Consider the following 24,009-nt stretch of genomic DNA (forward strand, 5'->3'; position numbering starts at 1 on the left):
ATAACTCTCCGAACATGAGGTCATGCGTTCAAAGTCTCCCAACCAGTTTCTCATCATTTTTTTTTCATGCTGACAAGGGTTGGGAAATTTCATGAATAGGCCCCTTTACTTCCTTAAAATTCAAAAATACCCCAAAAATTTCAAAATATTGCAAAATGATCCCCTAAAACTTTAATTAATATTTTGCCCCTTCGCAGTGTGGCATAAATGGTCAATTGTCACATCCAATCAATGGTCGATCATCATGATCGATTTAAGTAACTTTTAAGGATTTGAATGTTTAAAATGAAATATTGCATTTATACCACAGTTGGGTGTTTAGTCCTTGTGAAATTACGAGAGTTTTATTTGTGGGTGGTTCACTGGTCACATGTCATTGCATATTTGGTCAATTGACGGTGTTGATGGCGGGCAATAGTGATAAAGAGATTAAAGTTAGGGTTTTAAAAGTTTTGATTTTTTAAAGATTTGAGAATATTTTAAGTTTTTTTTTATAGAAAAATATATATTTTATTTTAAATAAGATTTTTTAAAATTACAAAAACACGACAAATGTCACTTAACAAAATTTTTAATGGTGATTATAATCCGGACATCTAAAATGGTAACGTTTGTATTGTTAGACAATTAGATTGACAAAAATTAGACACCTATTTAAGAAAAATGATATAATTTATACACTTATTTTTATATTAATCCTTGTTATTATTATTAACATATACACAAATTAATTATTAATATTTTATTTTTAGTTAAATTAATCAGATTTGCACGAAAATAATAAATTGATTAATAATAAATAATTATAATTAATATGAGATATTTACGTACACCAAATTGTTTACGTGACATATTAATATATACATGAAAATAATTTAAAATTATAGAAAATTTATAAATTATAAAATCTATAAAAATGATAAATATTCTGAAATTTGCTTTCTCTTTAATTCGAATTCAATTTTTTAAATAAATAATAAATATATTTATTAAATTAACTTTTTACATAACATATTCGTGATTTAAAAAATTATTTTTTTGACGGATTCGTATTTTAAAAATTAAAGATTATTTTCTAAAATAATATTGAAAATTATTTTTCTTGAATAATTATCTGGATCAAATTGAAAAAAAAAAAGTTTCATACCCTGGTTGCTCTACGTCAATCTGACTTATTCAGGTGCCCTTCCACGTGTCTTTCAGTGGTACAGACCGTAAATATCATCATTCCGATGGGCTTTTTCTAATTTTCTTGTCATGCCCTTTTTTCTCCTTCCTCTTCCAATCTCTTTCTTCTCTTTCTCCTCTCGCTTCACTTGAATTAATATTTTCCTTAACACAAACTTTTTAAATTATAATAAATTTATTATTTTTTGGGGAAAATATTTTCACCCAAAGTTTTCAATTCCTTCCTATGCTTCTTTAATTATTGTTCCCCCTCCCTTTTTTGAAAATTTTTATGGTAAAAAAGTTTGTGATAATTCGGATGCAAAAGGAATGGCGAATTTGAACCACCAGCAGATATCCATGTACGATTAAGATGCCATGAACTTACAACAGAACTTGGAAGAAGAGCAAGACGATAACGTCCCTAGAGGAAGCGGCGATGGAGGCGGTGGAGGGGAAGAATCGGTGGATAACCCTCGGATCGGATACCAAGAAAACAGCGGCGTTCTTACTGTTATGAATAATGGCATGGAAGAGCCTTCTCATGCCCATATTTACGGAAAAGGATCCGATTTACCCGGTGGTTCCGGTAATGCTGGCGCCGATCAGCTCGCCCTCTCATTTCAGGGGGAAGTCTATGTGTTTGATTCGGTTTCTCCTGATAAGGTTCGTTGCTTTCTGCATCTGGGTTAAGGTTGATTGGATTAATTAATGGATTTATTTGTGAATTTGGTGCATTATTTAGCCCTTTTTTTATGTTTTAGTGATAATAATATAGCTGAAAATCATTGGTTTCTGCATCTTTGTTTTTGGGGAGGTATAATAATTGCCTTTACTCTAATGAAGAAAGGTCCTGTTCCATTTCGCCTCAATTTACATACAAATATGGTGTAGCTTGTCTGCTTGTTATGCTGTGCGTTTGTTTATGATATTTCTTCGTGTTCTTATGTTGCATTTATGGTGTAATTCTTTGTGTTTGGTGTTTTCAGGTACAAGCGGTATTGTTACTTCTAGGTGGATATGAAATCCCTTCAGCCATTCCTGCAATGGGGGCAGTTCCTGTTAGTCAAAGGGTATGCCGGAGATTAACAGTTCCGGTTTGTTCAAGGAAGTGTTTTGTTTCATGTTTTGTACTTTTATTGTGTTCTCCTAGGGTATGAGTGACTTTCGTGGGAGGTCAGTTCAACCACAGAGGGCTGCTTCTTTAAATCGGTTCAGGCAGAAGAGGAAAGAGCGGTGCTTTGATAAGAAAATTCGCTATACCGTGAGGAAAGAAGTGGCTCTCAGGTATTCATATGATCGGTTTCTCTACTTTCTCCACTTGGAGGTTGTTTTTTTCAAGCCACTTTCTAACATGTTAGATGTGGTTTTTCAGGATGCAACGCAACAAGGGACAGTTCACATCAGCCAAGGCAGTTTCCGATGATGTAGCCTCAGCCTCTTCGGGATCAAATGGGACGCCAGGTTCTGGACAAGATGAGCAAGAAACTTTGTGAGTAGATTTTCCTATGATCGGGTTTTTCTTTCAATGTATAACTGGATGGTGTTAGACCTTATTTAACGATGTTAGTTTCGAGTTTGTACTCCAGCTATCGATTGTTGTGTGCTAGTAGAAGGGACTTCTGTAGATATGTTCTTTAATTTCCTACTGTTTGGCGTAAATTTTCTGTGTAGATGTAGGCACTGCGGAATTAGTTCTAAGTCCACCCCTATGATGCGGCGTGGACCTGCTGGTCGAAGGACTCTTTGTAATGCTTGCGGACTCAAGTGGGCAAATAAGGTTTGTGAAATCACAAAATAGTTCTTTCGTAAGTCTATTCCTCGCTTGATTGCATGCGGGCTCAAGAGATCATACCACGTGATGGTTGACAGTCCACACACTTTTCGATGATCGTGTGTTCTTTGTGATTCTAATGATATTTACTTGCACAAGATTATGATAAATCGTGTGATTGTTAGAACAGCACATCTCTGGAGTATGACCTGTCGAGAGGGGAAGCCATGGACCATCCTTGGCCCTATAGGTTTGCTATCAGTGGCTCGAGTTTCTTAGATCGGAATTGTAGGAAAATCATCTTTCTTGGGTGCATAATCAAGCAATCCTTAAAAGTTCGTCAAAAGCCTAAGTTTCTTATCTAATGATCTAACATAAATGATCTCTTGATATTCTTAGATGAGGACAGGCAATCTTTCTTGGCCCTTATAGGTTTGCTATCAGTTGCTCGTGTTTCTTAGATCGGAACTATAGGAAAAGCATCTTTCTTGGGTGCATAATCAAGCAAACCTTACAAGTTTGCCAAAAGCCTAATTTTCTTATCCAATGATCAAACAGAATGATCTTGTGACGTTCTTAGATGAGAACAGGCAATAAAATCAAAATTTTAAGAGATTTTAACATCGAGATTCTTCTTTCGTACTAGAAGTCTAGTAACTTGCAGAAATCAGCCCATCTATCAGAAAGTGATAAATCTTCCATAATCTTCTGTATTTTCTTTGGTTTTTTTCAATTGGGAACTATTGATTTGCAGGGTGTTTTGAGAGACCTTCCAAAGGTCTTCACTGCAGCAATCCAGGATCCGACTGCGAAGACCACCGAGCAGGTATTGCCAACTCATAAACCAATATCGATCATAGCGATTCATTACTTGTTTTCATCTAGTTATTTCCCAAAGTAGTCTATAAGTCTTATTAAATCGTGTTACTTGACGGGGTGTTCATCAGAGCGATGCTGAAGCTAACGACGCGGAGGCTGTAACTGCACCTACAGATGTTGTATCTTCATCGAACGGAGATAACTCCACTGTCACCGCCGAAAGATGAGCAGCCGGTTCCGTCGATTACGGTGAGTGCTATGTTACTAGCTGGTTGGTAGGCAGATGTGGAACTTTGTTGTAAAAAACAGGTATATATATGGTTTTTCATTGTTTCGCTCATTTATGTAACGAATTGCGGAATCGTGAGATTGCGAGATACAGCCTAATCAGTGCCTGTAACTTAGGAGTAACAAGAACAACAGAACTCGAGTGTTTATGTTAGAAAATTTTCTTCCATGGCAGCTTGTTTTTGATCTTTTCCTTTCTCCTGTCCAACACAATTCTCTGCTCATCGTCTTCTCGACAACTATAAATGATCAAACCGTATCGTCTTCTCGACAACTACAAATGATCAAACCGTATCGGATCGTGGCCGATTAGGTTCATTATCAGTCATGTCGGGTTCAATAGTTTACTAGTCGAACCTCCTTAAGGGTTTAACTATTTGGTGACTGAAATGAAAGTTTTTCTTTTTCTTGGATTCTTTTGAACAAAATGGAAACTTATTCCGTCAATTTGAGATATGAATATATCCCTTCTTAACTAATTATTTTATCTATTTGTTATTTAATTAATTTTAATTAAAACTAATGAAAATATAATTATTTTAAACACTATTAAATTAAATTATATATTTTTTCCCCATTAATCTGGGGTAAGTAAAAGAGTAGTATATATTTATTGAACGCTCACACCCTTGGTATTTCTAATATTCAAATCCCGAGACCTTAAATAATTACAACAATTCTTTCAATTATATCTTAAAAATATATATATATTTTTAATTAATATAAATTTATTAATTAAGTTATTATATGACCGATAATTATACTTTCTTTTTCTCATTTCTTTTAATTTTCTTCTTCTCTTTTAATACTTTTTTTTTATATAAACATTAATTGAATCTTAGTTGGTTAATACTTTTGTATATCTTAATTCCAAATATAAATTTATATAATTATCTTAAATTTATAAGTTTAAAAGAAGCAAGAAATTTATGTATTGTATAAACTAGATTTCAAGTTAATTATATATTAATTATGAGATGCATGATTTTTATTTTATTTATTTACATTTGTATTGTAATTAATTTTTATTAGATTTAAGCATTCTAAGTGATTATCGCTAATTAAATTTAAATAAAAAAATATTACCAACATTGATACAATTAAATTAAATATAAGTTTGAAATACTTAATTTTAGTTTAAATTTGAATATAATTTTAAAAAATTTTAATTTTACAATATTTCAATATAGTCAATATTTTATTTTATAAATTAAAAATCAAAGAAAATTAACGAAAGTAAGGCTTAAGTACACAAATGGTCCCTGATTATAGTGCGCTATTTTATTAAGTCCATCGATTATTAAAAGTTACAAAATGATCCTTCGACTATATATTGTTGCTTTGTTGAGTCCCTCAACTATTAAAAGTTACAAAATGATCGTCCAACTACTCATTATGTTCCAAACCTGTCTTTTTCTGTTAAAAAATTAATGACATTCTCAGCTGAAATGTTAACCTACTGATTGTGATATGATAAAATATGATCTCAAAATCTCAAACAATTGTTATATCTCAGTCGTCATGTTAACGTCAAACTTAGATAACATCTAATTTTTTAAATGAAAATGATGAGTTTAAAATATAATGAATAGTTAGACGACCATTTTGTAACTTTTAACAGTTAAAGGACTTAATAAAGTAACATTCTATAATTAAAAGACTATTTATAACTTTTAATAATTGATAGACTTAATAAATTAATATCCTATAGTCCGGAATCATTTGTCATACTAAAAATAAATACACGATAAATAGTAACGGATGGGTATAACTGCGACTAATCAAACCGTAGTAGTAAAACAGTCTTATAAAATTTAATCTTACTTTAATTACCCGGTTCCTCAGCAAACCCCAAGAACCGTTTCTTCGTGGAATCCAACATCCCAACAAGAGCACTCAACCGATAGATAGATAGATAGATCTTTCTCTCTTTGCCATTTGGCATCATTTTGAACTTCCATTTTTTCCCTTAAGAAAAAACCCATCAGAAGTCGCCGATCGCTTTCACCGCCGGCGAAATCGCGAGTCGTTCTCGTTGAAGTTCGATAAACTTTGGTGATTTAGGGATTATTTAAGTGTTTGTGTTGGAATTGATGGGGTTTTTTAGTACTATTTTGGGTTTATGTGGTTTTGGAGTTGGGATTTCGGCGGGTCTTTTGATCGGTTACTATCTCTTCATCTTCTTTCAGCCTAGCGATGTCAAGGTACTCTTTCATCTCTCTCTCTCTCTCTCTATGTTGTGTTAAATTTAGTACAGAACGTATTTTATGCTTGCCCCTCTTTGTTAGATTCGATTCTTAATTGTTTTTCTGCATCTTTCGTTGTTCTGTAACAAGTTGATTTGTCGTGAATGTTTGATGCCTATTATTGTTGCTGATTGACGGTGCTAGGAATTGTTTCTTTAGTCATTTTGCATCCCTTGAAAGGCTTTCGTAACTGGTGGAAGCTGTAGCAGTCAAATGCTAGTGAAATCGTATGGGATTAGTCACAGATGCACTTACATCGTTTGAAATATTACTTAGTTATGATTCTAGTAGCAGGGTCCCTAGAGCTTAGCTTAACAATAATAAGCAACGTTTCGGATGAATTGGACACTTTTTTTCTCTTGAAGTACCCACCTCTGACACCCAAGTTTGACCATGGCTGAATATGGGTACGGGGATATAATCCTCCTAAGAGCTAAATAGTGAAATCTAGGGAAAAAGCTGAACATATTTGTGTTAGATACGCACCCAAGTTTGAGTAACATTGCCTCACCTAATCATTTTTTTTCATTTGTTCATGGTAAATGAGGAAAAAACAACATATAGGGAGAGCTGAAGGAAAGAATGTTTTATCATATATGTGCTGCATTTTGTCAATATTTTATACCTGCTACCTGTATTTGCAATTTTTTTGGTGTTTATTTAGGCCCATGTTTGCTTTATCAGGATCCTGAAATCCGTCCATTGGTTGAGCAAGACTCAGAGACTTTACAAAGGATGCTTCCAGAGATACCTCTATGGGTAAAAACCCAGATTATGATCGTGTACGTCAATATCATTAGTCTCTGTCACATTCTTCCAGGCCCTTCTACATATATTTTATTGCCTTTTACTATGTTAACTGCATTTTTCTTTTTGTTGTGGTGTATGTGAAGGTTGACTGGATAAACAAGTTTTTGGAATATATTTGGCCTTATCTTGACAAGGTTTGACTTCTAGTCCAAACAAACTTCTATTTTAATGACATCTTCTTATCTGTTCGTTATTGGATCTTTACTCATTTTTGTTTACTTACTCCTTGTAGGCCATTTGCATGACTGCCAAGAATATTGCCGAACCCATAATAGCGGAGCAAATTCCCAAGTACAAAATTGATGCTGTCGAATTTGAAAAGCTTACATTAGGATCTTTGCCGCCAACTTTCCAAGGTTGATCAATCAATTACTTTTCTAGGATCAATTGTTATGATGTTTGCTAAATTGTTGAATAAGTCGGTTTTTCACATTGACAAAAATGGTCATTATCTATGCTTGTCCAAATAATATGCTCCTCATTCTGAGATAAGTTTTGTCTCAGTTGAAGGAAAAGGTATCTCCCCTCCCCAACAAAACATCCCACACATGAGCACACTATAGTTTTGGTCCCAAATGTTTATAGGTGAAAGCAACATACTCTTAGGAGACCTTAGTGCTTAATGTCTTGGACCAGTGATCCTAGATTTTAAGGTCCAAAAGATCAAAACTAAATTTTGCAGCGTATGTAATTTCTGTCTTTCTTCTTCCTTTTTTCCCCACAGATTTGGTACTGAACTTGTTGCTTTTCTTCCTCTTGATAGGTATGAAGGTGTATGTCACAGAAGAAAAGGAGTTAATCATGGAACCATTAATAAAGTGGGCTGCAAATCCTGATGTTACTGTTTCTGTAAAAGCATTTGGCCTAAAGGCAACTGTCCAGGTTGTTTTTTTGTCCTATCATAAAGGAGAATATTTTTTTGACAGTTAACTACTTGTGTTAAGAGAGGATAGAGTAGGTTGTTTGTTAATTATGTGTTGCTTGGATGATTTCAGGTTGTGGATTTGCAAGTATTCGCTCTGCCACGTATTACCTTAAAGCCTTTGGTTCCAAGCTTTCCTTGTTTTGCAAATATCTTTGTGTCCTTGATGGAGAAGGTTTGAGATCATGGATGGAATTAAATTCTGTATCTATTGTTTAAATCTCTGATGCATCTGATGTTTCATTTGACCAAGTATTTTTAACTGCAAATTCTGTGTCCATGTCAAATTTGCCCCTTCTTAGACGTAATTAGTTTGTACAAGTAAATTAATGTCACAGTATTTTGACTTTTTGATGAATCGTGATTAGTTCTCTTTTCTCTTAATCATTTGTCTTCTTATCTGCAGCCACATATTGACTTTGGGTTGAAGCTTATCGGGGCTGATCTCATGTCCATACCTGGTCTTTACAGGTTTGTCCAGGTAAAATGCCATATGATGTTCCCTCTAAATCTCATTTCCTAGTTTCTTACCCGAGTACTTGATAAACATGGCTTTATTATATGTTTGGTGCGTTTCTTTTACCAAAAGTTCAATTGGTTTAAGTCATATTTTTTCTTTTCCTTTTAGAGGCCCAAATTTTAGTATAGAAGTTGGCAGACCTTTTGTTAGTGATGAGTACATTTGTGCTAACTTTTTCAAGGATGACATCATATTTTGTAGAGATAGGGAAAACATCTTACCAAGGCCTCAGCTGGCACTATCTATATGATCTTATAGTTTATTTCTTTGGATTTTAAAAAAGGGATGCATGTGATGCAGGAGCTCATCAAAGATCAGGTTGCAAACATGTATCTTTGGCCAAAAACCCTGCAAGTACCAGTTCTGGATCCATCAAAGTATGTCTCAAGGATGCTCTCGTATTCTATTATCACTTGATCGGTATTTTTTTCTTTCACTCCTTTGGTATTAGCTTATACATTTGAACTTGCAGAGCTTTTAAGAGGCCCGTAGGAATTCTCCATGTGAAAGTTATAAGGGCAATGAAGCTAAAGAAAAAAGATCTTATGGGTGCATCAGACCCTTATGTTAAACTAAAGCTAACTGAGGATAAGCTTACATCTAAGAAAACCGCTGTGAAACATAAGAACTTGAACCCAGAATGGAATGAGGAACATAATATGATTGTCAAAGATCCCCAGACCCAGGCCTTGGAGCTTCATGTTTATGACTGGGAGCGGGTAAGATTTACAATTTTTTCCTTCGGTTTATTTGAAGTTCTATCATTTGTTTCTATTGTTACCTTAACTGTTTCTTCGCATTCTCAGGTTGGGAAGCACGACAAGATGGGAATGAATGTGGTTCCTTTGAAAGATCTTACTCCTGATGAGCACAAAGTTTTGACCCTTGAACTTCTTAAAAATATGGACTTAAATGATGCTCAAAACGAGAAGTCGCGTGGGCAGCTTGAGGTGGAGCTAACATATAAGCCCTTCAAAGAAGATGAAATACCAAAATCTTTTGATGAGTCAAAATCACTGCAGAAGGCTCCTGATACTACACCTGATGGTGGAGGGGTGCTTGTAGTCATTGTCCACGAGGCGCAAGATGTTGAAGGAAAGCACCACACGAATCCATTTGTGACAGTTCTTTTTAGAGGCGAGAAGAAAAAGACTAAGGTATATTATTGACAGTAGCCTTTAAAATATCCTTTTAAGAAATTAATATCTCGCTTTTGTTTGCTAGATTTTTTTGCAAAGTTCAAGGGTTGTTTTATAAGGAACTTTCTACCTATAAAACATTATGGAAAATTGTTTTAACCTTTACCCTAATTTTAAATATACACTATTTTGTTTCATATTCACCTGTTCTTGTCAGTTCATGCAAGGGTGCTCATTGGTTCCTTCGTAATTACATCTTTTCTTATATTTTTATGTTTATTTGAAAAAGAATCAAAGATTGTCAGCAAGCTTTCAACTCTATTGAATAATTGTGATATTGAAACCATATATAAGATAAGGTTCTGAGATTTTTTTCTCTCTGTAATTCCTACAAATGACATGCTTTTCAAATTTTATTGGTACAGCATGTAAAGAAAAACAGAGATCCAAGGTGGGAAGAGGAATTCTCATTTATGCTGGATGAACCTCCTGTTAACGATAAATTGCACGTGGAAGTCCTCAGCAGTTCGTCGGGAATTGGCCTGCTGCATCCAAAGGTGAGCTTTTGCATCATTGCGGGCATGTTTCGTAGCAATCAATTTATTTTGTTGCCAAATTTCAGTTTGGCATTCTATAGGCATAATTACATGACAATTGTTGTTCAGATGTTCATATTTCATCGTTGTTTTCCTTGTATTGAGATTTTGAAGATCATATATCAGATATTAATATCAGTTGCAAGGGGTGAATGTGTGATGACTGAATGAGTTGTATTGAGATTTATGCGGTTCATGTAAATAGAATTATAGCTGATATTTCATACATATGCTTGCTTATATGTGTTTTTGTTTCAACTGTTTTTGGCATTTTCAGGTTTTGTTTTTCCCGGTTTTCGCAATTACGTGACTGACGGGATTATTGTGTATTGAAACAGGAAACACTAGGGTATGTCGAAATAAATCTTTCCGATGTTGTTAGCAACAAAAGAATCAATGAGAGGTACCATCTGATAGACTCGAAGAACGGACGGATCCAGATCGAGTTGCAGTGGAGAACTAAATGACTCCATTTCTTGAATTCAGGATTACACCATACATACAGACACAGAGAAAACCCATTCCTTGAAATCTTGGATCTGTATTTGAGATTATGCTTCATTGTTGTTTGTTTGTTTTCTGTACATTAATTGAATGTAACAGTGATAATACTGCTCATAATAGCACTAAAAATGGAAGACTGGACCATGATTTGTTTGTGTTTTTGCTTTTCCCTTTCCATTTGAGCTATGTTTTGCCTTTATATGCTCAACTCTATCGAGTTTCGATTTGATTAGGGATAGTCATGGGTCGGCGGGGTATTAGACTTTCTTATTTTTTTAGGTAAAATAAATAAATAATTAAAAATATATAGAAAATAAGGGTATTACAGTTATTACATTTAAATATGTAATAGTAAATTATACTATTATTCTAAGGTTGAGTATTTTTTTTTTTAAAAAAGGGTTGAATTCAGATCCCATTAATTGTTCGAGTGGTCAAGAATTGATCGGAGTAAATTTGAATTTGACTTTATCTTAAAAAATATTTGACCTGATATGATTTAAACTTAATTTTCCTTAAAATTTAATCTTATAGAATTTAATCAAAACTTATAAAATTCAAATTAAACAATCATCCATAATTTCAACCCTCGACTTAACGATTAATATGAATAATTATTCTTCATTGTTACTGATTATTTACTTTGCATTTATTTATTTTGATTATTCGGATATCAAATTAAATTATAAAATATTTAAAGATATTAATTTTCCTATAGATTTTGAGTTCGAACAATATTACCTTCAAAAAATAGTGAATGGTCTTATCAATATACAAATTTATAACTCCCCAGGAATTTCAATTGTGCTTATATTCATCACTCTAGAAATTGGGCTCAAGCTTTCCCGAGCCCCTTGTCACCAATGGACTCCTGACATATACGAAGGAGTGTGGTTCGTAGGATTTGTACGAGTTGTCAATAGATTAATTTTTTTTGAACATATACTACTTTATAATTATCATAGACTAATAAGAAAGTTTAAAATATAATTTCATTATTTTTTTTTAAAAATTTATGATATAATCCAAACCATCTCATTAAATTATAAATAATTCATATATCAAGTATTTAAAATAATATAAATAATAAATTTAAATATATAACTTATTCATAGTATAGGGATTAATAAGAGAATATGACCAAAGTCATTTCTGGAGCTTTTGGGCAATCAACAGTCATCGTGCTCTTACTTAATAATCCCTTAACCAGCTAAACCCTCCTTCCTTATAAAACCCCGAACTTGCCGCCGCCGCCTCCATACCTCGCCGAAGCTCTGGTTAGTTTCTCCTCTCTTTTCTTTCAGATCTATGCTTAATTCAAACATTTTCTTTTCAAATTTATCTCTAATTTGTTTTTATTTAGCTTCCTGTTCCACCTGTTTTATAGGGTTTTCTCCATTCCTTGATTTTTTTTTCTTATTGGGTTATTTGGTATTGTTTTCATTTTGATACGTTGCCAAATTATATAGTTTTTTGAACTGAGCTTGATATATGGTAGTTTCTTATCCTTCTGTGATTGTTTCATGTTTGAGCTTGTTATTGGAACATTTCATTTGTTTTATAGGGTTTTCTTCATTCCTTGATTTTTTTTATCTAGGGTTATTTGGTATTGTTTTCATTCTGATACTTTGTCGAATTATCTAGGTTTAAAAAAAAAATGAGCTTGCTATGGAGTAGTTTTCTTATCCTTGTGATTATTTCATGTTTGAGCTTGTAATTGGAACGTTTCATTGTTATACAATTGAAGTAACTTGGATTTGAGGGTGATAAATATTGTTGATTTATATGTTAATGCTGTATCTGTTATTTGTGGAATTTCTGCATTTCTCCCCTTGTCTTTGGTTCCCATTTTGTTCATTCTATTTTTCAGGAAGGTCTGGTTCTCGCACAGCCCCTCGTCCTGCTCCGGCACGCAGCCCACCGCCTCGACCTGGTAACTAATGTTATTATATTTAGTGTATGATTTACGTAGTGATAGGAGTTTCATAGATTGATTAATCTTAGCATATGTGATTTTGATAAGTGATTCTCCGGTTGAGTGTCATGTTTAATTCCGTATAATAATCTTTCGTTGCAGCTCAACATGCACCTCCTCCAGCCCCTGCTCAGAGCGGAGGTGGGGGATCCCTTCTTGGAGGCATAGGTTCAACCATAGCTCAGGGTATGTGAATAGATCTCCTTCTGAGATGCTGGGCTATTTGCTTCTATTCCTATAATGATTCATCATTCTCATTTTAGTTGATTCTTTTCTTGATCTTTTCCAGGCATGGCTTTTGGCACAGGAAGTGCTGTGGCCCACAGGGCTGTTGATGCTGTTATGGGTCCTCGTACTGTTCAACATGAAACTGTGGTTTACGAGGCTGCTGCCAATAATTTTACCGGCTCTGATGCATGCAGCACACACTCTAAGGCTTTCCAAGACGTATGTGGAACTTCACCCTCTATTACTCGGTTCCTTGATAACTCTATTGTTTATTGAAACATAGAAGTTTTGCATGCCGTGGCTGACTTGGAACTTTGAATCTAAATCATGTTTTATCAAATGCTAGCAGTTAAAATCAGGGTTTCGATCCCGGGTTTTTACAGCTTCGGAACGTATAAGGTATAACAAAACAAATATACTGATATTCGATCGTTTGTGTTCCTTGTAGTGCCTGAACAGCTCCGGAAACGAAATCAGCAAGTGCCAATTCTACATGGATATGCTTTCCGAGTGCAGGAGGAACTCTGGATCAATGTTGGGTGCCTAAATTTATGCCTCATTTATTGCCCATGCATGGGATGTTAGCTTTGGACTTCTGTTTATCTATGTTTCCCCTCAATGATTCAATAATATCTATGGACTATGAATACTCTTAAGCGATACTTATTTTTACGGGTTTAACCTTGATATTACTATTGGAAGTGTCATCTTAAGTATATGATATTATTTTTACAGGTACAACCATGATATTATCATGTGAAGGCTCAACTTGGATCACACTTAGGGATGGGCATGGGATCCGAACCCAATGGGTTCCGACCCGACCCAAACCGATCAAGTTGGATTTAAAAAAAAGGGATTTGGGTCGGGTCAGGTTTTTTTTAAGTGTGATGTTCGGGTCGGGGTTGTGTTCGGGTTTAAGGTGAAAACACCCAACCCGACTTGAAAAAATATATAATTTTACATTATATATTTAAAAATAATTACAATAATACCCTATATATAATTTTTTTTAATTAAGTCATTGTTTTTATTGAATAAAAATAATATTTTTTTATTATTTTGGGTCGGGTCAGGTTTCTAAGTTATATATCAGGTTGGGTTCTGATTGGGTGAAATCTTATTTTAATCAGATCGGATCTCGAGTGGAAGATCCTTTGTTCTCGGGTCGGGTGGACCAAAAACCCAACCTGACCCATGCCCATCCTATTCACATTATAATTTAATTTTAAAGTTAAAATTAATCATCTAATCATCCATCTTACTTTATTAAATGGAATAAATATGTTATTAACATATCATTTTGAGAATAAATGAGAAAATTATTAACATATCATTTATTTATAGCACTATCGATATTTAAATTAGATTTATTATTAAACGACTCTCTCAATCTGTCTCCATTTACAATATTAAGATTCGAACTACTAATTTTTCTTAAATATCTCGACTCCTTGTCCTCCCTTTTTTAAACTATCTATTTTAGTTAAGATTTGAACTCTTGATTTCCTCTAACTTCTAGTCCTTTAAACAAATGCAACCTCAAATTTTAACCTTTATTTCATCTCTAAACTTTCAACATTTTAATTTCATCCTTCTACCATAGATTTTATTTTAAATTGATTCTCCAATTTTTGAATGTTTCAAATTCATCTTCAAATTACAACCCTCAATCCCAAAACTTTTGAACATTCTGCATTCATCCTCAAACTTTTGTATGATTTTGAGGATTTTATTGGAACGTTCAAAAGTTGGGAAACTATTTTAGAATGAGAGTCATGGTTTGGGAATGAATTTGAAACTTCTAAAAGTTTGGAGAACAATTTAGAATGAGAGTCATAGCTTAGGGATGAAATTGGAATGACCAACAGTTTATGGATCGATTTAGAATGAGTCGTAATATAGGGTTATATAGTGCAATTAACTCTTTTGTTAAACAAAAGGTTTGAACTCTTAAGTGGAAAGTGGAATATGAAATTATTTAAAACCTGCAAATTTTATTAACTCAGAGAACACACCAAAATCAAAGTTTCAAAAACAAGCACAGCTCTCAAAAACTGCCTAAACTCTTAAAAACTTGTCAAAAAAGGGTTCCTATCTACAATTCATCTTTCTGAAAATTGAAAATTCTCCGAATCCACAATCACTGTAAACCCGAAATGACCGAAAACACGACCGCGACTTGAAAACCTGGTCTAAATCATAGCCTACCCTTGAGGAAACCGGTGCACAGTTTCTTCCATGCTTCCTTATCAGGCTCCACTTTCACCAGCCCTGCCTTCAGCACATCAGCATACGCTTCCTGCATTATACATACAAATTGTCGATACTTGATTCAAATCACTATAATCATCAATGAGCTTGGAATTGATCCGACGGTCGATGTACGTACTTCGATAAAACTAAGCTGCAAGAGGCGGTCAATCAGGTGGAAAAGAATGTCTTTGGTGTACTCGGGGTGGCCTTGGATTCCGAGTATATGATCGCCGCACCTAAACATCTCGACACCGGTCTTCTCGGACCATGCGATCACCTCCGCCTTCGGCGGGAGTTCTCTAACCTATAAGCCACGTTCAGAACAAAGATGTTTCAAACGCAACGTGTAGACATGTTTCGAACATAACACGGAACGATGATGTTTCGAACCTCGTCACGGTGGCACTCGATCACCGAAAGAGTGGTCGGGATTTTCAGGGACGAGAAGAGCTTCGACGAAGACGATGACAAATGAATGGATGTCACCCCAATGTCCCACCCCGTGATGGCTCGCCCCGTTTTCCCTCCCAGTGCTCGACTAAGAATCTGAATCAAATAACAAAAACTATTATATTTTAATTTCAGTTTAAAATATTGATAGTATTTATCCAAGTTTTTAAATTTTATATTCAATTATTTATCTACTTATATTATATTTTAAATTTTATATCGTGTTTTGAATTCGAATTTAAAATCAAAGGCACTTCAACTAAATATCAAGTTAATAATAAAAATATCGAATTTGAGAAACTATTAAATCTATCACATAGTAATAAAAAATATAAAAAATTTAAGTTAAAATTATTACTTCTATCACAAATTTACATTTAATATATTGCTAAAATTTTCTAGTGGAAAAAAAAAATAGAAGGTAAAGAAATCAAATTTAATTATTATTCTTCGTAATTATTTTTAAAAACTAGTTTTAAATTTCATGTATAGTAATAATAAATAATTTATATATATATAATATTTCGATTTAAAATATTAAAACAAAAGTTTAGGCAAAATTAGATGATTGATTTTCATCCATGCAATCCGAAACTGTCGATTACGATTCATTTACAGCTAAGATTTTCCCGAGAAAACCACGAATTCGAAGGGAGGGGAAAGAAAAAGAAAATACCTGATGACCAAAGCAAATCCCGAGAACTTTCTTGTTCAACGAATCCAATTTGCTCAAAAGAGCAATCAACTTGCAGATCCAAACATCGTTCCCGTGCGCATCGTTGCAACTCCCGGTTATAACGAATCCATCGAAATCGGCGATCCCGTCATCGTCGGGGAACTCTCCATTGGCCACCTTGAAAACGTCCCAAGTCTCGCCCTCTTCCGCCAGCATTTCGACGAAAACGCCGTAATAACCGCCGTGCCTCTTCTTGACGTAATCCGAATCCTCCGCGCATAGAAGAACAGCAAATCTCTTCCCACCACCCATGATAATTTCAAAATTCCCTTTAAAACAAAACAAAATCAGAATCAAATCAAAAGCAAGTTCCCTCTCCCTCTCTCTCTTGATATATATATATATAAATATATATATTGAAGGCTTAAAGATTGAGACTTTAGAGAGAGGAAGAGAGGGAAATAGATCAAAATTTTCTCTCTCAAAAATTTTCAGAGTGGGAGGTATTAAGAGTGAGATTCACTGTTCTTGGTGTTGTTTTATACTATAGGGATGCACAGACTTTGAGCGTTTTGGATTTTTATTATAGTAAGGTTTTGGTAACGTTAATTACAAATATGGCCTCGGTCGATTCGGATATTTTATATTTTAGATTATTGAATTTAATTTTAATATTTTTTATAAATCATAAATTTTTAATCTCAGTTAATTATATTATGTAATTTTTATTATTAATAAATTAAAATATAAATAATAATATCTTTTGGTAATTATAACAAAAAAAATTATATTAGTATTTCTCTTTAATATATTTTTACATATCATCTTTAAATAATATTTAATTTACATTTTAAATAAGGGTAAACTACATGAATGGTCACTCAAATATAATTAAGTTTTCATTTTCATCACTGAAATTTCAAAAGTAACAAAATAATTACTAACATTATTGTTTTATAACAAATCGATCACTCAACCGTTTAAAAACGTCACTACCGTCACATAAATGACGTGGCACATTTTGTAGCTGAGTTAGCATTGTTTGGCCATGCTGGCACCATTTGACTAGTTATTTTGACTCCCACTTAAAGAAATATATAGATTTTTTTAGTTTGGTTTACTTTTTGAAAAGGAGGAAAAGGCCGCCGGCGGTGTTGTCACTGCATCTTCTCCAATGATGAGGAGGAGCTGACGTCAACAGTAAAATGGAGCGGAAAAGAGTACATTGTTTGAGTTTGCGATGATGATTCAGTGATCGAGTTCAAACGAAAAATCTGCCAGGTGACGAATATTTTACCCAAAAGACAGAAGCTTTTATACTGTTATACCCTAAGATCGGAAACAAACTCTCCGATGGCTCCCTTTTGCTCTCTCAAATTTCCCTCAAGCCCTCTCTCAAGATGACCGTGATTGGAATTGTCGAAGATGTATTGTTGGTCCGGTTGAGATTCTGGAGATTATTGATGACTTTGATATTGGGCAAGGTGAAGTTGTTGATATCAAAGATAAAGAGGTTAACGAACAGAAACTAAAGAGACACGTTGATAAATGAATAAATGCGTGAGGGAAGGATATTGTATCATCAGTTTGGAAAGAAACTAAATTAATAAAGTGGTGGTGAAGAAGGGAAACGACGGCGAAACTAATGAGAAAGATGACGGTGGTGTGTACGCTGATGAAACAGGTGCTGACAATCATGAATCTGTTTATGACAGCGATGACTCAATGCCTTCCAATGCTGGGCCGGGGAAGAATATGGCTGGAAAGGTGGTAATAGGGAAGCCGAAGAAGATGTGGTAGTACCGACTGGATTCTAGAATAACAACTGAATCATCACCGCAGACTTGAACCGTATTCTCTTTTCCGTTCCATTTTACAGTCAGAGACAGTTCCTCCTCTGTCATCGAAGAAGATACAGCGACAGCACCACCGGCGTCCATTTCCTTTTCCTCTTTTTCAAGTAGTAAACCAAAAACACAAAGAATCTATATCTATATATTTCAAATGGGAGTCAAAATAACTAGTCAAATGGTGCCAACATGGCCAAACAATGCTAGCTCAGCTATCAAACATGTCACGTCAAATCTCTGTGACAATACTAACGGTTGAGTGAGCAATTTGTTAAAAACGATAACACTAGTGATTATTTTGTTATTTTTGAAAATTCAGTGGTAAAAATAAAAACTTACTCATACTTCAGTGACCATTTGTGTATTTTACCCTTTAAATAATTTGTGATTAGAATTATTTAATAATATAATATAAGTGATTTTTTTCATTAATAATAAGTCGAACGATATAGCTTGATTAAATTAAATACTTATAATATACAGAAAAATTAAAGTTAAGTTTTATGGTTTATATTATTTTTAGTAGTTAATAGATTTATTATTATTATTTTTTAAATTTTGGGTTTAAGTACCGCGTATACATGAATATGAGCGTTTATTGTCAGAAAATTTAGAGTTATTGAATGAATGCGCTATCTCGTGTTCACTCTAGATTTATCAACAAAAGAGATTTAAGATTTTGACCCATCAAGTAATCTCAGTGGCTTAACGAAATGTTATTCTTCCTAAAAATTATGAGTTAAACAGTTATGTCCGAAGATTTACTACGGATTTATGTTGACGGAATTTTACTGAACATATATTACTTTATAACCACACAACAACCGTTCAAAAATTTAAAATTTTCCAATGATGCGTTATCATTTGAATCACTAACGATGCATAGAGTTAATACGTTAAACATCAAGTAAAATTACATGTTGAGTTAAGATTACTAAAAACTTTTTTACTCACTTACATAATACTTCATTAATTTTAAAATAATTGTTTAATAATAGTAAAAGGTGGAAATGATTCATATTTAAGATTATCTTTTTAATAAGATTAACAATTTCTATTCAAATAAAAATTCTTACAATGTAGCGATGTGTATAAGATATTGTATACAGTGGCGGATGCAAAGCATATCCAGGGTGGGCACGTGCCTACCTTAAAATTCGAATTTCTTTATATTAGTTGTCCATTTTACTATGGGTGCCCATCTTGAAATTTTATTTGTGTCAACCCATACGAAAAATTTCAATAATTAATATGTGTGCTCACCCTAAAAAATATTTTTAGATCCGTCATTGCTTGTATATGAATTTATTGATTATTATGATTGATATAATACTCTTGTAATGAGCATGTTTGAATTTGCTAATGTGGTTGAACTATTAGGTTATAAAGTTCTAATTAAGTTGTGTCGTAGAAGGAAGGATAAGAGTCGATCAGGGAAATAATTAGGCTTAATATAAAAATAATTCTCTAAATTATATTCAAATTTGCTTTGTTTCGTTAAATTAAAATAAAGTTAGTCATCCAATCAAATGGTGACATGTGGCACAACACGTGACACCAGTGACACATGGCATCATCCGATTTGAGGATTAAATTTATTTTAATTTATTAAAAGTATGACTATATTGAGAGAATATGTAAATAACATGGACCAAATATATGATTATACAAAAATATTTAACAACAGTTAATCTGTGTTACCAAATCTTAAATAAATAAAAATAAAAGTGACTATATTTTAATTAAATAAAATCGAAGGTGATCCTATCTTATGTATTTTGAAATCATTGACTAAAAGTAGACAAAACACAAACATAAATGATCATCCGTGTAATTAACCCTAAAAAATATAACATTTTTAGTTTGACCCAACTGAAAATGTTAATTTTTTTTCTTAATAGTTTTGATTCAATCGAAAATATTGTATTCTCTATAACATTTCAGTTGGTAATTAAAAATATTATATTTTTTATAATATTTTTAGTTTAACCGAAAATATTAAAAAAAATTAATATTTTAGGTTACTTCAAACAAAAAATATTATATTTTTTTAATCAAAATTTCAACCTCACTCATTTTATGTTGTTCCTTAATTTAGATGATTGTATATTAAACTTCCCCATATAACCATATAATTGCACGTGTTAAGGAACCATTTTCAACATGCCGAGTGCCGACCACCCCTGGGGATGGACATGGATAGGAATGATAATTTAACTTCAATCTGATGGTTTCGATCTAATATGATCGTATTTTTTCTTAAAATTTGGGTTCGGGTTGGATCAAAAATTTTTAAGGGCTGAAGTCGGGTTGGGTCAAGTTTAGGTGGATGGTGAAAATAACAATTTGACCTGACTCGAAGATAATAATGTAACTTTCTTTTAAAAATATATATATTTTAATTAATTCCTTATTTTATACCGGATCGGTTTAGTCGAGACATATTTATATTCTAAAATTTTTTGTCGGGATAGAATTGGATGAAGGATATATATTTTTCGGGTTAAGTCGAATGAAGAATATGTAATTTTCGGGTCGGGTTGGGTTTGAGTGTGATACATATTTTTTGGGTTGGGTTGACTAAAAAGTTGACCCTAACTCGAACTGTTGCCATCCTAGGCATGGATCGTTCGATTTTTCGGTCAATCTGACCTGACCCGAAAATATATGAACTCTATCCGAAATTCGACCCAACCTGAGTTTATAGTGGCTTCACTTGATCCAAATTCGATCTAATTTTTTGAGATAAAACTCAAACTCGACCTGAAATAAATATATTTTAAAAAAATATTATTTTTATTCAATAAAAATAAGGATCTAATTGAAAAAAAATAATGTATACAAAGTTATTATTGTAGTTATCTTCAAATATATAAGGTAAATTTACATTTTTTTTGTTGGGTCGAGTAATCTATTTTTCACCCTAAACAAAATTCGACCCAATCAAAACATATTTTCTAGAAATCTAAACCCAAAAATAAAAAAAAATAACTCGATCGAATCAGAATCTATCAAATTTAAATCTTGTGTCCATCCCTAACCACCGGTATGCCTTTTTCTTTTATCCGTACGAGGATTCTGTAACCTATAGTATAACCTTGCTTAACGCGTATCTGTGTTTCGTAGTTTGTACTCGCCGACCATTGAACCATCGAATTCGAATTTCGAACTCGGCTACTACGCGTGCAGTTACTCTCCACATTATGCGACTATCAAAGTTGTAAACTCAAATTTTCCAACACCGGAATCTTATAAATAAAGTGGTTAAAGCCACCATGCTAACTCTTCAGTAAAACTCTAGGTTTAACTTTTGTTTTGGTTTAAATATGTCATAGGTCTTTGTAATATTTCAAAATTTAATATTTTTCTTATGCTTTAGTTTTTGTGAAATTGAGTCCTTCTATTATTTTTTATTTGAAATTATAAGTCCCTCTCTCTATGTTTAAAATTTGTTATCAATTTGATCATTAAAAACTATAAACATAAATGATTAAATATATATTATTCAATTAATGGTATTTTTGTTTATTTTTAAATATTAAAGGTTAGTGAACTAAAAGCTTTTTTTTAAATTGTAAGGTTTTCAATTAAAAAAATTAAATATAAGTTAGAAAGACAACAATATTTTCAAATAAAAAATAACTAAAATTCAAAAGATGAAATAAAATAGACTGAATTATAAATTTCAAAATAGTAAAGTGACCTTTGACATATTTAAACCTAAAATTGTGTGTGCTTGTTTTTTACCCGGTGTTTGCTTACTCCAAGGGGTTTTCTCATGTACTTGAGCTTTCCATTTTTGCAGAGCTTCGAAGCTTTGAATCCATGATGGATTTTCAAGCTCTTGTCAAGTTTGCATTGATAAGCTTTGATTCTCTTGCTTGGTGATTTTTTTTTCTTTTTCTTTTTCATTCTAGTCCCTCCCATGTGTTTATGGATTCCTTAATAAATTTTACCTTTGCTTTTCAGGCCTCTCTTTGCCTTGGGTTATCCTCTGTAAGTATTCCTAACATATTTTCTCATGGCATAATCAAAGTATTTATATATATATATATTTATGAAAATGGTTGATCGTGTTTTCCTTGCCTTGTCCACAGACGTGCTTCCGTTCAAGCAATCGAGGCTAATTCCAACCCTGAGACCAAGAGAGTGGTTACCTACTGGATTATCTTCTCATTGATTTGCCTGTTTGAACATGCTTTCATTGGAATCCTTCGATGGCTGCCGTTCTGGCCGTACATGAAGCTAATGATCATCTGCTGGACGACGATACCCCGTTTCGACGGGGCTCTTTACGTCTACGACCACTTTGTTCATCCATGTGTGTGTGTGTGGATTTGCCAACCATCATTAACTGGTTCAGGAAGCTGCAAGAGTTCTTTTTGAACTACGATTTTCTTGGTGAAGAAGCTCATGAATGTGTCCAGGCACATGGATCACCTGAAGCTAAAGAGGTTTACATTTATGTTTGAATGTGTCGGACACACATTTCAGTTCGGTCGGTTAATGTAGTTAAAATCGAATATGAATATCCCTACTTATGAGCATTCTATATGATCTAATATGGTTGTGTTTCACAATGTAGCCAAAGGGGACTGAGCCAAGCATATTGCAGAAAGACATAAAACCTGTCCAAGCAACAGAGAAAGGGGAAGTTGCTCCGGTGAACCCGGTAAAGTTCTGTAATCGTTTTTCTTCGGAAATGCGTCATCATATACGAGAACTTCCGAGCGAAAGAAGAATCTCTGTTTCAGGATGACTCAAAAACTTCGAATATGCATGAGAATTAGGCTTTTATGCATCGCCGAATTCTCCATTTCCTTCTACAAACTTTTGATTAGGAGCGCTGACTTGAATTACTTTTGCAGATTCAGGCAACCGGACCCGATGCCGTTAAGGCAGTGAATGATGCTATGACGCTTCCGGAAACCAGCGGAGAAGTGGGTTTTGAGCTTACCGAGATACCTTCGGATAAGCAAGTTCAGAAGGAGTGGACTTGTGCTATGTGTCGAGTAAAAGTCACAAGTGAGAGAATATTGAATATCCATCTCCAAGGAAGGAAACACATGAATGCATCTGAGAGGCTAACGAATGCAAAGAACCAGCCTTGCAAAGGCAATGTTGGTTCGGGTTCGGCCGTTGAACCTCGGAAACATGGCTCAATCAGTAATATCCAGGGAAGCCAAAAGAAGCAAAAACCTCCCAAAGGCCAAGTATCAGCTGCTTCTTCAGTGGCGCCTATGAACTCTGATCCTCCCAGCAATAATCCATCCACATGCGACAGGGCAGTGAATCCTAAACCCGACACAGGCGAATGTAATCTACCGAAAGAGGAATCGGAGAAGTCGTTACCGACAACTAATATGACCGGAAATCAAGTAAAATCGAGTGCAAATGTAGAAGGGCTGCAACAGGTTGGAAAGGAACATGGTGATACAAAAATCCCTCAATTTCGTTGCACCATATGCAACGTAACCTGCAGTCGATCGGAGGACTTGAACTGTCATCTCTGGGGAAGGAAGCACTTGGCCCAGATTCAGAAGCTAAATAATCTTCAGAAAAGTGAACGTACTTGAGTCGAGCTTCAAATATCCAGTCGTAAAACTTGTGTAACACGTCATCTAAATAAAAGTTCTTTTTCTACTTTAGGGGTTTCTTAGTTTTTGAAGTGTGATGTAGAAATTTATCATCCAGAAGTGGTCTTTATAATAGTTTAAAATGAAAATGCTTTATCCTTAATAAGGGCAGTGAGACCGAAAATGTGTCCGCAACCATAATTTAAATGCTTC

General features: G+C 33.8%; 5 protein-coding genes across 5 annotated transcripts; 4 read left to right on the top strand and 1 right to left on the bottom strand.

The window, feature by feature from the left end:
* The first annotated feature begins 1,354 nt into the window (after positions 1–1,354).
* On the top strand, positions 1,355–4,216 carry LOC120171610 (GATA transcription factor 28-like). The gene is made up of 7 exons (XM_039179290.1): positions 1,355–1,833; positions 2,157–2,240; positions 2,321–2,454; positions 2,543–2,659; positions 2,842–2,947; positions 3,696–3,767; positions 3,877–4,216. Exons 1-7 carry the CDS (start codon positions 1,546–1,548, stop codon positions 3,985–3,987), a joined length of 912 nt encoding a protein of 303 aa, XP_039035221.1. The 5' UTR covers positions 1,355–1,545; the 3' UTR covers positions 3,988–4,216.
* A 1,688-nt stretch (positions 4,217–5,904) lies between these two features.
* Positions 5,905–10,944, top strand: LOC120171609 (synaptotagmin-1-like). The gene is given in 13 exon segments (XM_039179288.1): positions 5,905–6,252; positions 6,979–7,051; positions 7,054–7,076; positions 7,188–7,238; positions 7,337–7,460; positions 7,868–7,986; positions 8,100–8,201; positions 8,433–8,507; positions 8,847–8,923; positions 9,019–9,265; positions 9,353–9,703; positions 10,111–10,242; positions 10,620–10,944. Coding segments are annotated over 13 exon segments (1,614 nt in total). The 5' UTR covers positions 5,905–6,141; the 3' UTR covers positions 10,749–10,944.
* A 1,072-nt stretch (positions 10,945–12,016) lies between these two features.
* LOC120171551 (coiled-coil-helix-coiled-coil-helix domain-containing protein 10, mitochondrial-like) lies at positions 12,017–13,689 on the top strand (the record flags this gene model as incomplete). Its single annotated transcript, XM_039179236.1, has 5 exons — positions 12,017–12,062; positions 12,656–12,718; positions 12,863–12,946; positions 13,050–13,207; positions 13,437–13,689. Coding segments are annotated over 5 exons (450 nt in total), but the record flags the coding sequence as incomplete, so codon positions are not given.
* A 1,418-nt stretch (positions 13,690–15,107) lies between these two features.
* Positions 15,108–16,796, bottom strand: LOC120171611 (gamma-glutamyl peptidase 5-like). The gene is made up of 4 exons (XM_039179291.1): positions 16,371–16,796; positions 15,635–15,790; positions 15,381–15,548; positions 15,108–15,290 (listed from the first exon to the last, which is right to left on the bottom strand). Exons 1-4 carry the CDS (start codon positions 16,680–16,682, stop codon positions 15,189–15,191), a joined length of 738 nt encoding a protein of 245 aa, XP_039035222.1. The 5' UTR covers positions 16,683–16,796; the 3' UTR covers positions 15,108–15,188.
* Positions 16,797–22,022: 5,226 nt separating this feature from the next.
* Positions 22,023–23,833, top strand: LOC120171417. Its single transcript, XM_039179122.1, has 4 exons — positions 22,023–22,104; positions 22,318–22,674; positions 22,806–22,892; positions 23,089–23,833. Exons 2-4 carry the CDS (start codon positions 22,438–22,440, stop codon positions 23,794–23,796), a joined length of 1,032 nt encoding a protein of 343 aa, XP_039035053.1. The 5' UTR covers positions 22,023–22,104; positions 22,318–22,437; the 3' UTR covers positions 23,797–23,833.
* Positions 23,834–24,009: the final 176 nt, after the last annotated feature.

This window comes from Hibiscus syriacus, unplaced genomic scaffold (assembly GCF_006381635.1).
Source record: "Hibiscus syriacus cultivar Baekdansim isolate YM2019G1 unplaced genomic scaffold, ASM638163v2 tig00111834_pilon, whole genome shotgun sequence".
Classification (NCBI taxonomy): Eukaryota; Viridiplantae; Streptophyta; class Magnoliopsida; order Malvales; family Malvaceae; genus Hibiscus; species Hibiscus syriacus.